Here is a 16,503-nt window from a genome sequence, read left to right as displayed (position 1 = left end):
TTACCTTTAAACGCCTTCGCGCTAAAGCCCATTACTTAATCAAACAGAGCAAACGGATGTGTTGGGAACGCTTTGTTTCTTCCCTCACTTCTACTGTTTCTATGTCACGGGTATGGGCTACACTTTGCCATCGGCAGTCTACCCTCCCGGGCTTTGAAATCCCGGATGGCCTTTGCATGGACCCGTTAATTCTCGTGGAACATCTTGCGACCCATTTTGCAACAGCATCAGCCTCCTACCTGGCTGCTTTCTTTCTCCAGAAACAGCAGGCCGAAGCTTCCGCCTTACGTTTTACCCCTTGTCAGAATCTTACAGTAAACCTTTTATTGAATGGGAACTTCTTTCTGCACTTCATTCTTCTCGTGATACGGCTCCTGGCCCAGACTCCATCCATAACCAACTGCTTAAACATCTCAGTGTTCCACAATGGCAACATCTTCTCTGGGTGTTTAATCGTATTTGACTCCACGGTGATATCCCTTCTCAGTCGGGGGATAGCATCGTGGTTCCTGTTCTTAAGCCTGGTAACAATCCACTGTTGGTCGAAAGTTATCGGCCAATTAGTCTGACAAATGTTGTTTGTAAGTTAAACAAATGGTAGCCTTTCGGCTCAATTGGGTCTTCGAATCTTGGGATCTATTGTCCCCTTACCAATGTGGCTTCCGAGAGGGACGGTCTCCGATCGATCATTTACTTCGCTTGCAATCCGCAGTTCGGCAGGCTTTTTTCCCAGCGCCGCTATTTGCTTACAGTATTTTTCGACCTTCGCAAGGCCTATGACACGGCTTGGCGCTACCACATCTTACTTAACTTCATTAGTGGGGTCTAAGGGGCCCACTCCAGATTATCCGCCGGTTCCTGTTGCATCAGTCGTTCAGGGTTCGTATTGGTACTGTTTTTAGTTCTCCACGGACCCAGGAGCATGGCATACCACAGGGTTTCGTATTGAGTGTACTTCTTTTCGTCATCGCTATAGATGGCCTTTTGGCCTCCGTCGGTCCTTCGGTCACTCTTGCTCTGTATGTGGACGATTTATGCACTTGGGTTAGTTCCTCTTCGATGGCCTCTGCAGAGCGGCAGCTCCAGGGTGCAATACAGAGTGCATCTGCAAGGACACTATCATAGGTTTCAATTATCTCCTTCAAAATCGTTGGTGGTCCACATCTATCGCTGTACTATGGTCCACCCCAATCTGGAGCGCTACCTGGATGCACAAAGATTACCTGTGGTCCCACAGTTCAGATTCTTGGTTATTCTTTTCGACAACAAGCTCACTTGGCTGCCTCATATCAGACGTTTGAAGATTGGATGTTTCCGTAAACTCAACGTCCTTCGCTTCCTTGCTCACACTTCTTGGGGTGCAGATCATTCCACTCTTCATCTTTAATGGGCTTCAGTGCTGTCTCGATTTGACTACAATTGTCAAGTTAATGGTTTGGCTGCTTCTTCCACACTGCACCTCTTGGACCCAGTCCACCATTGTGGTATCCGTTTGACCACTGGTGCCTTCCCTACTAGCCCTGTTGATAGTCTCCTGGTTGAAGCTGGCATGTCCCCCCCTCCCCCCTTTCTGTTTGGCGGTCGCAGCTTCTGGTTTCTTATGCAATCGCCGTCTGTTCGTCTCCCACTCATCCCTCCTATTCCAACCTGTTCCCAGATGAAGGACGTCGCCCACCTGATTGCTGCCCTCGGGCGGGTTTACTGGTTGGGCTCCGCCTTGCGTTTCTTCGCCGCGATTTTCAGCTTCCTTCTTTGTCCTGTATCTCATGCTCTCTCCCCAACACCAACCCCCTCCCCCCCTTGATTGGTTCCTTGGCCCTGAATTCGGATGGATCTCTGCCAAGGTCTGAAAGATTCCATTGTCCTGATGGTGTTCCATTGTTTCTTCCGCCGAATTTTATGGGAGTTTCGGGGTGGTGGTGTTTTTTATACCGATGGCTCGAAATCTGCTGATCGTGTGGGATATGCCTTCATGTCCTCTGTTGGAATGGAAAATCACCTCCTGCCACCTACATGTGGGGCGTTTACTGCTGAATTGATGGCAATTTCTCAGGCTCTTATCTTTATTAAACAGGCCCAACACTACCGCGTTTTGTTATGTACGGACTCCATGAGTGGCCTTCTGGCTATTGACCATGTTTTTCCCACCCTCCCTTGGTCTTGGCCATCCATGACTGTCTCGCTGATGTTCACCATGCTTCTTGTTCCGTCGACTCCCTATGGGTCCCTGGCCATGTAGGTATCCCAGGTAATGAGCTTGCTGATCGTTTAATTGGGGTAGCAGTCACTTACCCCCCTTGTCTGTAACCCCTCCTGGTTGCGGATTTACGGCTTCACATCGAATCCCACTTCGCACAATCATGGGCGAACTCTTGGAGGCTACCTCCCTGTCTAATAAACTTCGTGTGATTAAGGTGACATGTCCTGTGGCCTTTCTCCTGAAAGGACTCGACCACCCTGTGACTTGTGTCTACGCATCGGCCATACCAGGCTTGACCCATGGTTTTCTTTTGCGTTATGAGTCACCCCCACTTTGTGGTTGTGGAGCTTTCCAGTGAGTATCCCACAGTTTGGTGGAATGCCCCCTTCTTTTGACTTTGCGTACTAAGAACAGACTTCCTCGCACTTTACCTTTAATATTGGCAGACTATTCCCGGGTGGTTGAACTGGTTCTCAGTTTCCTCCGTGAAAGTGGTTTTTATTTTCATTTCTAAGGTTTTTAATCTCCCCCTGGAGTAGGGGCAGGGCGGTGAGGGTCGTGGTGTCTCCCTCTGTAAGCTGTGTTAAGAGATTGACTCCCTTCCCTGGCCATGATACTCTTTTCTCTCCCTTTTACTCTGTTCTTATCGTTTTTTTTATTTGGTTAGTCTCCTTTTACACTATGCACTTTTACATTCTAGCGGTTGAATGCTTTTGAATAGGAGGTGGTCTTGCCTGTACTGAGTCACATGTGGGATACTTCATGCCTGTAGCATAGCCTTGGGATTGCCCACTTGCTGACTTTCCTCCTTTTTTCACCATAGCCAACACAACTGCACTTTTATGTTTTTTAGCCTTTTACTGTTATGACTCTTCTGAGATATAAATCCGTGCGAGTGGACTGCCTTTGACACAAGGTACTGATGACCTTGCTGTTTCGTCCCTTAAACACCTACCTATCTACCTACCACATTGCGGTGACACAGCTCCTGGGCCAGATCGGATCCAGTCAGATCATTAAACATATCTCGTCTGACTACAAGCGACATATCACGATCTTCAACTGGGTGTAGTGTGATGGAGTCTTTCCATCTTAATGGTGGGAGAGCACGATAATTCCAGTGCTCAAACCTGGTAAAAACCAGCTTGTTGTGGATAGGTATAGGCCTATCAGCCACAACAACGGTCTTTGTAAGATGTTAGAATGTACGAAAAGTCTGTGGTTGTTACGTTCTGCAGTCACGTGGCCTACTGGCTCTGTGCCAGGGTGACTTCCGCCAGGGTCACTCTACCACTGATAATCTCGTGTCCCTCGAGTCTGCCATCCAAACAGCCTTTTCCAGACACCAAATCAGGTTGCAATCTTTTTTATTTACAAAAAGCTTGACACGACCCGGCGACATCATATCCTTGTCCCATTATGAGTGGTGTCTCTGGGGCCCCCATACCGATTTCTATCCAAAATTTCCTTTTGCTCCGTACTTTCCTTGTCAAAGTTGGTGCCTCCCATAGTTCCCCTCCCCCATCCAGGAGAATGGGGTCCTGCAGGGCTCTATACTGAGTGTGTATCTATTTTTAGTGACCATTAATGGTCTAGCAGCAGGTGTCGGGCCTTCGGTCTCACCTTCTCTGTATGCAGACAACTTCTGCATTTCGTAATGCTCCCCCAGTACTGGTGTTGCCGAGCAGCGCCTACAGAGAGCCATCGACAAGATGCAGTCATGGGCTCTCGCCAATGGCTTAGTTTTCAACGGCGAAGTCGTGTGACATGCACTTCTGTCAGCATCGTACCATTCACCCAGAACCAGAACTTTACCTTAATGACGATCCACTCACTGTAGTTGAGATCTCTATTTTGAGGAATGGTTTTCTACGCCAGATTGACGCAGCTTCCTCATCTTAGTCAGCTGAAGCGCAAGTGCTGGCAGCACCTCAATGTCCTTTGATGCCTGAGCAGCACCAACTGGGGTGCAGATAGCTCTACACTGCTGCAGCTCCACAGAGCCCTTGTTCATCCTCACCTTGTCTGTGGGAGTCTGGTTTATGGTTCGGTGGCGCCTTCAGTATTGCGTTCACTCGACCCAGTCGATCACTGTGGTGTTAGACTGGCAACAGGATATTTTAGTCTGGTGACCAGTGCCTTAGTGGAAGCTGGAGTCCCTCTATTGAAGGTTAGGCATGTGTAACTGCTCACCAGTTACGTTGCACACATTCATAGTTCTGAGCATCTGAATTACTGTCTCCTTTTCCCATCCATGGCAGTTCATCTCCTGCATTGGAGGCCCAGGTCAGTGCTTAAGATTGTGTTTTGTGTCAGATCACTTCTGTCTGAAAAGGAGTACTTGCCTTCAGCACCTGTAATCTAGAGCTATTCACGTACACCTCCATGGTGTACACCTAGGCCGAAGCTTTGCCTGGACCTTTCACATGGTCCAAAGGACTCAGTTAACCCCACAGCTCACCACTGCCACTGCCTCTAGATTCTTGACATGTACTGGGACCATGAAGTGGTTTACAGTGATGGTTCGAGGTTTTGCGCCCTATAACCCCACAAAAAACTGATGGTTCAATGGATGAGTCACATTGGCTTCCCGTACGTTCATGGAGGACATATTGAACAACACTCCTTGCCCCCCCCCCAGGGGGTCCACAACTCTTTCGTGGATACGTGCGTAGCGAGCACGGGACCCCGAGCTAATGTGGCCTTCCTTCCTTTCCGGGCTGCATACCTTCCCATTCCGCATCCTTCCCCATCCCTATCTTCGCCCCTCCTCCCCTCACCTCTGGCTCTTTCCTTCCCTTTCTCCCCATCTGGGAGTATGGTTTGTGCCTACGTCCGGAGACGGACGCTCGTAAATGTACTGCATTCTTTGCCTTCCTTGCTTCTCTGTCTTCTTCCTTCCTTTGTCCTTCTCTGTCTTCTTCCTTCCTTTGTCCTTCTCTGTCTTCTTCCTTCCTTTGTCCTTCTCTGTCTTCTTCCTTCCTTTGTCCTTCTCTGTCTTCTTCCTTCCTTTGTCCTTCTCTGTCTTCTTCCTTCCTTTGTCCTTCTCTGTCTTCTTCCTTCCTTTGTCCTTCTCTGTCTTCTTCCTTCCTTTGTCCTTCTCTGTCTTCTTCCTTCCTTTGTCCTTCTCTGTCTTCTTCCTTCCTTTGTCCTTCTCTGTCTTCTTCCTTCCTTTGTCCTTCTCTGTCTTCTTCCTTCCTTTGTCCTTCTCTGTCTTCTTCCTTCCTTTGTCCTTCTCTGTCTTCTTCCTTCCTTTGTCCTTCTCTGTCTTCTTCCTTCCTTTGTCCTTCTCTGTCTTCTTCCTTCCTTTGTCCTTCTCTGTCTTCTTCCTTCCTTTGTCCTTCTCTGTCTTCTTCCTTCCTTTGTCCTTCTCTGTCTTCTTCCTTCCTTTGTCCTTCTCTGTCTTCTTCCTTCCTTTGTCCTTCTCTGTCTTCTTCCTTCCTTTGTCCTTCTCTGTCTTCTTCCTTCCTTTGTCCTTCTCTGTCTTCTTCCTTCCTTTGTCCTTCTCTGTCTTCTTCCTTCCTTTGTCCTTCTCTGTCTTCTTCCTTCCTTTGTCCTTCTCTGTCTTCTTCCTTCCTTTGTCCTTCTCTGTCTTCTTCCTTCCTTTGTCCTTCTCTGTCTTCTTCCTTCCTTTGTCCTTCTCTGTCTTCTTCCTTCCTTTGTCCTTCTCTGTCTTCTTCCTTCCTTTGTCCTTCTCTGTCTTCTTCCTTCCTTTGTCCTTCTCTGTCTTCTTCCTTCCTTTGTCCTTCTCTGTCTTCTTCCTTCCTTTGTCCTTCTCTGTCTTCTTCCTTCCTTTGTCCTTCTCTGTCTTCTTCCTTCCTTTGTCCTTCTCTGTCTTCTTCCTTCCTTTGTCCTTCTCTGTCTTCTTCCTTCCTTTGTCCTTCTCTGTCTTCTTCCTTCCTTTGTCCTTCTCTGTCTTCTTCCTTCCTTTGTCCTTCTCTTTTCCTTACCTCTTCTCTTTCCCTTTTCTCCGCTGCGGCGTTTGAGACCTCTCTTCCTTCCTTTCTCTTTCTTCCTCCCTGTGCGTGTCTGAAGGCCGACCCACGCCCTTCGTGCGTAGCCGGTGACGGGGTAACGCGTAATGCCCCGCCCCGGGTAGACAGGTAGGACACGTACGTACCCCCTGGTAACGGCCTGGCCCAGGGAGGGATGATTACCCGAGCTGATACCTTCCGAAAATGCCGATTGGTCCCTCCGTCCGTTTGTCGGGAGGTGTGACCTGAGGTGTGAACAATCACCTAAGGCGGGAGTGCCCTCAGAGAGGGCCCCCACAAGGGAGGAGCGCGCCATCGGAGACGCCGGTAATCATGGGGGATTCTTCCGCAATGGTTTCCTCACCTTCCACTAAGTCTAGTCACAAACGTAAGCATACTGAGTCTCAGCCACAGACGATTCTTCCATCGTTACCACAGTTCCTTGTTGTTTCTCGGTCTGGTGAAGGTCACGACTTCTCCACGGTCAACCCTTTCATTATTCAGAAAGGTGTCGACGCAATTGCAGGTCCTGTAAAGTCTTGTTCCAGATTACGGAATGGCACACAGTTGTTAGAAACACACAGTGCCCTCCAGGCACAAAAATTGCTGCGTACTTCTCTGCTCCACACCTTCCCTGTCCGGGTGGAACCGCACCGTACCTTAAATTCCTCGCGTGGAGTCGTTTATACACGCTCCCTCGATGGATTGTCTGACGAAGAAATTCAGCACTATCTGTCTGACCAGGGCGTAACGGCAGTTCATAGAGTAATGAAACGGGTTGACACGAACATCATTCCAACCCGCACTGTCTTCTTGACATTTGACACAGTTCAACTCCCATCGAAAATCAAAGCAGGCTATGAGATAATTTCCGTTCGCCCTTACGTCCCAAACCCTACGCGTTGCTATCGATGTCAGCGGTTCAATCACACCAGCCAGTCCTGTTCCAATCCAGCCAAATGTGTTACGTGTGGCAAGGATGCCCATGAGGGTGCTTGTCCACCTCCATCCCCTCGCTGCATCAACTGTATGGGTGACCACGCTGCTTCCTCTCGAGATTGCCCCGTTTTTAAGGACGAGAAGCTCATCCAGGAAATAAGGGCGAAGGAAAAGGTGTCGACCTTTGCTGCTCGAAAATTATTCGCCAGTCGCAAGCCCACCGTGCCTCAGACAGGAAAATACAGCACTGTCCTTGCTTCTCCTCGGCCTACAAAGGAGGCGGCCACGCAGACTTGCGACCTCACCTTTAGTACCACGGTCGTCAGATCGGCCAGCGCAAAGATCGCTCGTTCAACCTCACCACTTTCGCCTGCCCACTCTATGGCTCACCCTTCGTCGGGTTCTGCTACATCTCGAGCCCAAAAGTCGGACGCCAAGTCTTCGAAAAAGAGCATACTCGTGAAGAGTTTTTACGTACCGCAACCTCACAACCATCGGTTCCTCCTTCATCTAAACAACATTCTTCCAAGAAGGCTACAAAGAAACCCAGTTCCTCTCCTTCTCCGCCAGGGCGTGCCCCCTCTACAGCACCACCTGGCGGAAATCGCCCTCGGCCGTCTTCTGTGTCGCCGAGGCGCACTGCTGGTGGCCGGTCCACCGGCCGATCGCTGGTGGCAGGGACTGCTCCTGACCAACCTATGGATCAGGATCTTCTGCCTTCGGCTGAATGCCATCCCATGCTGTCGGTTGCTAGCTCCGAGCAGTCTTTGAGTTGACAGCAACTTTGGTCACATTCCTCCATTTTCTTTTCACCCCATGTCCATTATCCACTGGAATATCCGCGGCATTCGAGCCAATAGGGATGAATTGTCGATCCTCTTACGATCCTACTCGCCGGTCATCTTCTGTCTTCAGGAAACAAAGCTGCGTCCCCATGACCGCTTTGTTCTCCCTCACTTTCAGTCCGTCCGATATGACCTCCCCTCTGTTGAAGGCACTCCAGCCCATGGAGGACTCATGATTCTTCTCCATGATACTCTCCATTATCACCCAATCCCCTTAAACAGTTCCTTCCAAGCTGTCGCCGTCCGTCTTTCCCTTTCTGGATACACGTTCTCTCTTTGTACTGTATACATTCCATCATCCACACCAATGGCACGAGCTGATCTCCATCTTCTTGGTCAGCTTCCACCCCCCTATTTGCTGGTTGGGGACTTCAATGCCCACCACCCGCTTTGGGGATCTCCTCATCCTTGTCCACGTGGCTCTCTATTGCTAGACGTCTTCCACCAAGCGGATCTAGTTTGCCTCAACACTGGGGTCCCCACATTTTTGTCTGCCTCCACGACAAATTTCTCATTTGGACCTTGCGGTCGGTACTGTTCCGCTAGCTCGGCGCTTCGAATGGTTCGCCCTTGATGATACACACTCGAGTGACCACTTTCCATGTGTCCTTAGACTGCAGTCTCCACTGCCATATATGCGCTCGCGACGCTGGAAATTTGCCCAAGCCGATTGGACACTTTTTTCGTCTCTCGCGACATTCGATGACCGTCGCTTTCCCAGCGTCGACGATGAGGTCACACATATTACCGACGTTATTCTTACAGCTGCGGAACGTTCAATACCACGCACCTCCGAATTGCCCCGGCGCCCCCCAGTTCCTTGGTGGAACGAGGCATGCCGTGACGCACTACGTGAGCGGCGACGTGCTCTACGCAATTTCCGTCACCATCCTACTTTGGCCAACTGTATCCGCTATAAGCAGCTCCGTGCGCGATGCCGTCGCGTCATCCGCGATAGCAAGAAGGCAAGCTGGAAATTCTTTATTAGCTCATTTAACACCTTCACTCCCTCCTCGGAAGTTTGGAGTCGGCTTCGACGGTTCTCAGGCGCGCCTAGTTTCTCCCCGGTCTCTGGGCTCACTGTCGCGCATGATACCTTAGTGGACCCCGTCGCAATTTCTAACTCGTTGGGTCAGCACTTTGCTGAGATTTCGAGCTCTTCAAATTACCCGCCAGCGTTTCTCCCGACGAAACGTGCAGAAGTAGTGCGACATCTTGCTTTCTCCTCTCCAAATCACGAAAGCTACAATACTGTTTTCTCCATGCGGGAACTCCAACATGCCCTCTATTCTTCTCGCTCCTCCGCCCCAGGACCGGATGGAATCCATGTCCAGATGTTGCTGCATTTATCAACCCATAGTCTGCGTTACCTCCTTCGCCTTTATAATCGAATTTGGACCGACAGTACCTTTCCCAAACGGTGGCGGGAAGCTATTGTCGTTCCCGTTCCGAAACCTGGAAAGGACAAACATCTCCCCTCTAGCTATCGTCCCATTTCTCTCACGAGTAGTGTCTGTAAGGTTTTGGAGCGTATGGTGAATTACCGTTTAGCTTGGTGGCTGGAATCCCGCAGTCTTTTAACACCTGCCCAATGCGGATTCCGAAAGCATCGTTCTGCAGTTGACCATCTTGTTGCTCTCTCCACTTACATCATGAACAATTTTCTCCGGAAACGCCAAACGGTAGCAATATTTTTTGATCTGGAGAGAGCATACGATACCTGTTGGAGGACAGGCATCCTCCGCACACTGTTCTCTTGGGGCTTTCGAGGCCGGCTGCCCCTTTTTCTTCGCGAATTTATGGCAGAGCGCACATTTAGGGTGCGGGTGAACACTACTCTCTCCCGTACTTTCTCCCAAGAAAACGGGGTACCCCAGGGTTCCGTGCTGAGTGTTGTACTGTTTGCCATCGCCATAAATCCAATTATGGATTGTCTCCCTCATGATGTCTCGGGCTCCCTCTTTGTGGACGATTTTGCGATCTACTACAGCGCTCAACGGACCAGCCTTCTTGAACGACGTCTTCAAGGATGTCTCGATCGCCTCCACTCATGGAGCATCGAAACTGGCTTCCGTTTCTCACCCAGTAAGACCGTTTGTGTCAATTTTTGGCGACGTAAGGCGTTATTTCCGCCCTCCTTACATCTAGGTCCTGTCAACCTTCCGTTTTCCGACGTCGCTAAGTTCTTGGGTCTTATGTTTGACAGAAAACTATGCTGGTCCTCCCACGTTTCCTACCTTTCGGCTCGCTGTCTGCGATCGCTTAACACCCTCCGTGTCCTGAATGGTACCTCCTGAGGAGCGGACAGAGTGGTCCTTCTCCGCCTCTATCGCGCCTTAGTGCGCTCGAAATTGGATTATGGAAGCATAGTCTACTCCTCTGCTCGGCCGTCTATTCTTCGGCGTCTCGACTCTATCCACCACCGTGGATTACGTTTAGTGTCTGGAGCTTTTTACACTAGCCCTGTGGAAAGCCTTTATGCTGAGACTGCTGAACGTCCGCTGTCCAATCGGCGAGCAGTCCTCCTGAGTCGTTATGCTAGCCATCTGTCTTCCATGCCTGCTAATCCAGCCCACGACCTTTTTTTCGACGCCTCCTTTGATGTAGGGTATGCAGGCCGCTCCTCCTCCCTACTACCCCCGGGAGTCCGCTTCCGTCAACTGCTCCATTCTCTTTCCTTCCGCTTTCCTAACCTTCTCAGCACCCTACCTTCGGTGTTGGGCGACAGTGCCTCAACAGCAGCTTTAGTTTTACGTTTTATTCATGACGGTTTTTTCATACCATCTAAGGGTGGGCATCTAGCCTTCTCTCTGAGGTCGCCACCCTCCCTCCATTATTAGCTCTGTCGCACTTTCTTAGCGTTTGCCTTGATGGTCGTCTTTTCCTTAAATGTATTCATCTTGCCTCGTTTTTTGGGGTGGACATTTTTTTTGTTGCCGAGTGGCTGGCTCGTCCTCTTTTTATTATTGTGATCAGCCAGCCCAGGCCATATGCTCTATCTAATACCTTCTTCTGCTTTTCCTTGTGGTTTGTTTTCCCCATTTTTGTTCGTTCCATTCGTTTTAATTTTAGATGTGGTGTTGGGTGTTTTTATAACTTGAGCCTTGCTTGCGCCAGTAAAAAGGAACTGATGACACTGTAGTTCAGTCCCTTTATACCCCAGACCAACCAACCAATGATTCCATGCAAACCAGCGTGGCTTTCTAGAGTAAAGGTCATGGGAAACCGACCTCGCCATTCTCACGTGACACCCTGAAATCGTGTATCAAGGCAGTCAGAAAAGCATTTGATGCTCTCGCGCGCCTGCACCTTAACGAAGGTACGGTCATGTGGCTTCAAACGAAATACTACTGACTAAATGAGCGTTTCTTGGTAGGGAGCCTGCAGTTTGACTCAGATGGAGTCAGATGTAATTCAGGCAAGCACACATGGAAAGGTGTTATGACTGTTGTTGGTCATATTATAGAAGTGCTAGGTCATCAAATATTAACCTAATCTTTTGCAGATGTTCTTTGATACACTACTTGGAAAAAAGCTACAGTGTCAGAGCTGACAAGATTTTAAAGTTACGTTAAGATTGGCAACTAGCCTTAAGTGTCCATAAATGTGAAATTACGCATTACTAGACTCGGGAAACAATTATTCTGTGATAATGAGCCAACTATGAAACAGAATGATCACGTAGGCTCAAGTGTATAAGTAGGTACAGCAGATGGCCACATCAGTTGAATGGTAGAGCGTTGGGGAAATGCAGTCGTTGAAGGCGAATGCTAACAAAACAAATCCGTCCCATATTTGTGTATTGCTCAAGTAGTACTAACGTGAACTATACAAAACAAGGGTGACAGAAACGATCTTAGGTTTGACTCAAGGATAGGTCAAATGCTGAAAAACCTGAACTGGCAGACGCTTGAAGACAGACGAAAATTGTCTCGTGAAAGCTTACTTCCAAAGTGTCAAGAACCAAAATTTTTTTAAAAGTAGAAAATCATTAAAACCTCTACATATCGCTCCTGTAGTGGTGGAGAATGCAAGATGAGACTAACTACAATGCATATAAATGGATTTAAGCAATTATTCTTCCTGTGCTCCATAAACAATTCGAACAGAACGAAACACTGACATTTACAATGCTAAATACTCCCTGCAGTACAATTCGGTAGTTAAGTGTGTATGTGGATGTAATTCACATGGGGTTCGGTTACTTAATTTCCAAGCATATTTTCCCCGGATTATAGCGGCGGGGGTATCCAGTGTATGATGGTTCTTTCCCGGATGTTTGAAATTATCCTTTAGCCCTGCAGGCTTCTAAGATTTTCTGTGACATTCCGCGAACTTTATTGGTTTGCAAAATCAGGTTATGTTGTTGCGCGATGGCAGCACCGAAGAGAATAGCAGGGAAGTCTGAAGCTGTAGAGGGAGCTGAACAAGGTGGCCTGTGGATGAGAAACAAGCCAGAGTTGGTGTTGCCCTTTGCTCACGAAATCAGTCGCTCGTGCACTATCATGGAGCATGGAATGCAGATTCGGCAGAATCGAACCGTGGAGTTTTAAATGTAGTTCAGAGTATCACAGGCGAAGGTAGCCATTCTATAGTGTGTAAACATCTTACGGCAGCACCTTTACTGTAATCTTAGCTGATCAGCTGTTTCTCAAAATCGAGACTACCGTTATTCAGGACGAAGTGGATGTTAAGACAGTATTGTTTCGTCTTGGGAACCAATGATGAAGGAAATTGTTTCGGCGGGCGTTTTATTAACGGGAACAAGCTGTTGTTCCTGTAGCTGAAGTATTCAATTGTGACTTTTTCTCTAGTTTTACTCCCACTCAAAGATCTCTAGCTTGCTAACAAATGTTAGGAAGCTAAAGATCTTGGGGTTGTCGAGAGCCGGTTGGTTACACAGAAATTTTTTTCAGTTTAGTGGTCGTGTCTTGGCGATTGAAAGCAATTAGATTGCTACAGAACAGAGATAATTTGCTTTGTTAACTTTGTCTCTTGGGTCAGTGAGGGTAGCGAGTCGTGCCAGAACCTTTACTTATATGTATCCCAGTCTGGGATCGCCGCTTAACAGTTCCCATGCAGACAGTTAAATTAAGTAGGGCAGTGTGGTCTCGTGCTTAGCTAGTCCTGAACGCGTTAGCTGCAGCGCGGTCATGTGTTCTCGTGACTGCACAGCTAAGAAAATACGAATATGGTTAGTAAAAATACAGTCGGCAGGGTACATGATTTCTAGTGTGTAAATGTGGCTGCGTATTCAGAACGCGCACAGAACATACCTTAAACAATGGTGATTTATGGCCTGATTGAGAAGCATCACGGTGCTGCGGTGTGTGGCACTAAAAACACTCAAAGGTGGGTATGTTTCTACCGGCAGTCGCGGCACGCCTGCTGATGTAGAATTCTGCCTTCCACTCATGGCATGTGGCAGACAGTTTTCAGTTACATCAGCGTATTTTCAAATCATAGTAACTTTACGAGACACAGGAAAGCACTATAAAAGTGCGATGTGCTTATCAGTGTGACACCACTTATCTATTAGTGATTGTGGCTCTATTGAGAACTCCTATAAGTCTGTTAAAGTTGAGAGAAAATGGATGATCTTACCACAGAGGGGAGATAATTTCACACAAAAATGTCTCTTGAATGATACCTGTCGTTTTTTACTACTGCAACGTTCTGGTAAAATCAGCTACGCAAAGTCTTAATGGTTCCCTAACTCCCAAGACTGACTCTGCAAGTAGAGGCTACGTTTGCTTGCCTGCAACAAGTACCAAACACACAATTTCTGATTATTGGGCCAAATTTACTTACATATTGAAGTGATAGAAAGGCCCCATCTCACATATCATCGATTTAATAAAACACCAATCCAATAATCAAGATAAATGTTACTGAAACATTGCTAAGAGAAGGTGCAAACTAAGGATCCTGACTAGCGAGCGGAATGGTACTGTGAAATGTAATAGCAAAAAATTTAACAATAATTCAAAATTGTTTTTTCAGTAACAAACAGAAGTTAAAATAGTCGCTTGGGATGCATAGACACATGGCACATTATACAGTGCAGCATATGGACTGACAAATGTGGGCTAAATTACTGGATACAATGTATCAAGGTCACACACACCGCGTTCACATTGCTCACTCACACAACGAAAGATAGAATTTCGAAAGCAAGCTTCCCTGATCCACATGTAAGGTCATTGAGCGACTGCCTTTAAGGGTCAATTTAAGAGAACAAAGTCCACATCAAAAATACCGTAAACCTCCGTAATTTTACCAAACCAGAATACATCTACTCCGTCATGAAACTGAGGCTTCAATTCGAACACGAAAGGTGTTTACGTTGAACTGAAGTCTCATGGTGTACAAAGAAACGTAAGTGGTGCACCATAGTACGGGCTACCAAGTCCGTGGAAATAAAATACAAATTGGACGGTAAATTAAATAAAATTTAGCACAAGCATTCCACAAAGCACATTCATACCTAATACGCTAAACTAACTAAAACTGTAAATCTTGTGGTGGCACCGCTCGTCCACGTCAAGTTAACTGCACAGAACATCTCCCCGAATAAACGGAATATTACTGAAATTAACGCCGTTCCCTGATTGAATTAGTTGGTGCGGCAAGATTATCAATGCCACGCACCAGAGTGACTACTGGGAACTCAAACGAAGCTCACACACGTTTAAACTCAGCAGACAGAGATAATACTCGTAGCATCCGTACGCACCGACGTCCTAGGTAAGAGCAACGTAGTCGTCCCTGCCGTCCGGAGTGCACACATAGTGGCCGGAAGGGCTCAGTCTCACAATGGGTGCTGACAAGTTGCCACTAATGCCTCTGACTCAACGTAGCCGTATTCGCAGCTCTACACAATGGTTGGCTACACTGCTCTTTACATTCATAGAACCATGTAGCCTTTACAACCTTTATTATTTTAGGTAACAAGATAAGTTTTACATTTCGTTCTTTGTAGCTGAAATGAGATTAAAGAGCGAAAGTATGAATATGCTTGAGAGATTAATTTTAGGCTAGAATCGACTTTAAAATTGAAACTAGTTCCGGAAGAAATTCTTAGAGTAAAGAGTAGTAATTATGGAAAACAGCAAGAGCGGGTGCCATAGGCTTAATTTGACAGCGGTCGATGCTGGACATGTGCTACCTAAGCCGCACGTTTTGGTTTGAACTTGTTTCTTGCCTGTGTGCTCTCAGAAGTTATAAAAACGCGTTTGTACCGCTTAGAACTTACTTTTGTGGTTCCTCACACTTCACCGATTTTGCGAATGATGCCACCAAGGGATTAACGTTCGGTAGTGTATACCGATGGTTTTTAGCAGGTTTCGCGTGTTAACCAAAGTATGGACTCTACTTCGTGGCCTAAAGCACAGTGGGGAATTGTCTTTGAGGGTGTGCTGAAAAGTAATGCCTCAAAATTCATACAGATAATCTTAAAGCCATCTAAATAAAGCAAACTTTAACGTTAGATATCTTTATCCTTAATGTCTACATATTTCTCAACATAGTCACTCTAGGGACGAATAAGTTTCTCCCAACGACAGACAACTTCGTTGATACCTTCAGTGTAGAACTTTTGACTTTGAGTCACTCTCAACTTTGCTTGCACCGCTTCATCAGTATCGGTAAAGTCCCCGAAATTGTCGTCCAATTTTCGGAAACAGATACTCAGACACCGGCAGTTATGTTAAACACCACGTTATACGCTACAATTCGGAACCCGCTAGCGGCAGAAGACTACAAATATACAGACAGGAAGAATACAGGTGTACAATATTACGGTTTGTTTCGCTTTAAAATCTTTCGGCGTTCTCATATACATTCGGAGGCATTAGTTTTTAGCTCGCTCCCGTATTTATGGCTGATAGAGGAATCGGAACTACCTGTTATTAGAAGTTATTCAGTTTTTAAGCACGCTGTCGGAGTAGCTCTTACCCATTAAACATCTCATCAGGGCTAAAAATTTACCTTTCTTCAGACTTCAGTGAAAATTGTGACGGTGCAGACTACTGAATTGCAATAGTAGTTAGTTATTGATTTTTAACTCACAGAGGCTAAGAATGTTTACTAAAATTTGGGTGAAAATTTTGTTACAGGAAAGTTGATGGCCGCTCAAACATTGGTGCACAGTGCAATGTATTTTTTCGCGTGTTACTATCTGGTGCAATCGAGATACCGGGTAAGCACAAGTCACCAAATCAGTAGTATAAGAAATAAGTTACTTAGATGTGAATGGAACGTTTGTACTTGAGAATTAAGTATTAGTGTTAATTTCCCCTGTGAACGCTTGTCTTTTTATTAGAAAAACATCAGGCTAATGGGTCCCTGGATTGTTATGCACTGCTTCTTCATGGTATATCAGATAGTCCTCGTAATGGAGAACCGGGATGACTACGAACTCTGGGAAGCCTTGTTAGCGCTTTCGGATTTCCGTGAGTAAAAACCTTTTACCAGCTGCGTCTCAATTAGTTTTGTAGCAAAAATAGTGTTACATCTTTTGGATATTTTAGGTGTAACGATTCTC

The 16,503-nt window shown here is 47.0% G+C and overlaps 1 protein-coding gene across 1 annotated transcript in view; it reads left to right on the top strand.

Moving 5' to 3' along the window:
* LOC126184954 (uncharacterized) overlaps window positions 1–16,503 on the top strand; it is a 55,133-nt gene that overhangs the window by 15,159 nt on the left and 23,471 nt on the right. Inside the window, exons 3-4 of the mRNA XM_049927631.1 lie at window positions 16,076–16,158; window positions 16,282–16,411. Of these exons, the coding sequence (XP_049783588.1) occupies window positions 16,076–16,158; window positions 16,282–16,411 (213 nt within the window). The remainder of the gene's footprint in view (window positions 1–16,075; window positions 16,159–16,281; window positions 16,412–16,503) is intronic.

Source organism: Schistocerca cancellata, chromosome 4 (assembly GCF_023864275.1).
Source record: "Schistocerca cancellata isolate TAMUIC-IGC-003103 chromosome 4, iqSchCanc2.1, whole genome shotgun sequence".
Lineage (NCBI taxonomy): Eukaryota > Metazoa > Arthropoda > Insecta > Orthoptera > Acrididae > Schistocerca > Schistocerca cancellata.
Note: the sequence above shows the minus strand (reverse complement) of the source record. Positions and strands in the feature narration are given on the sequence as shown.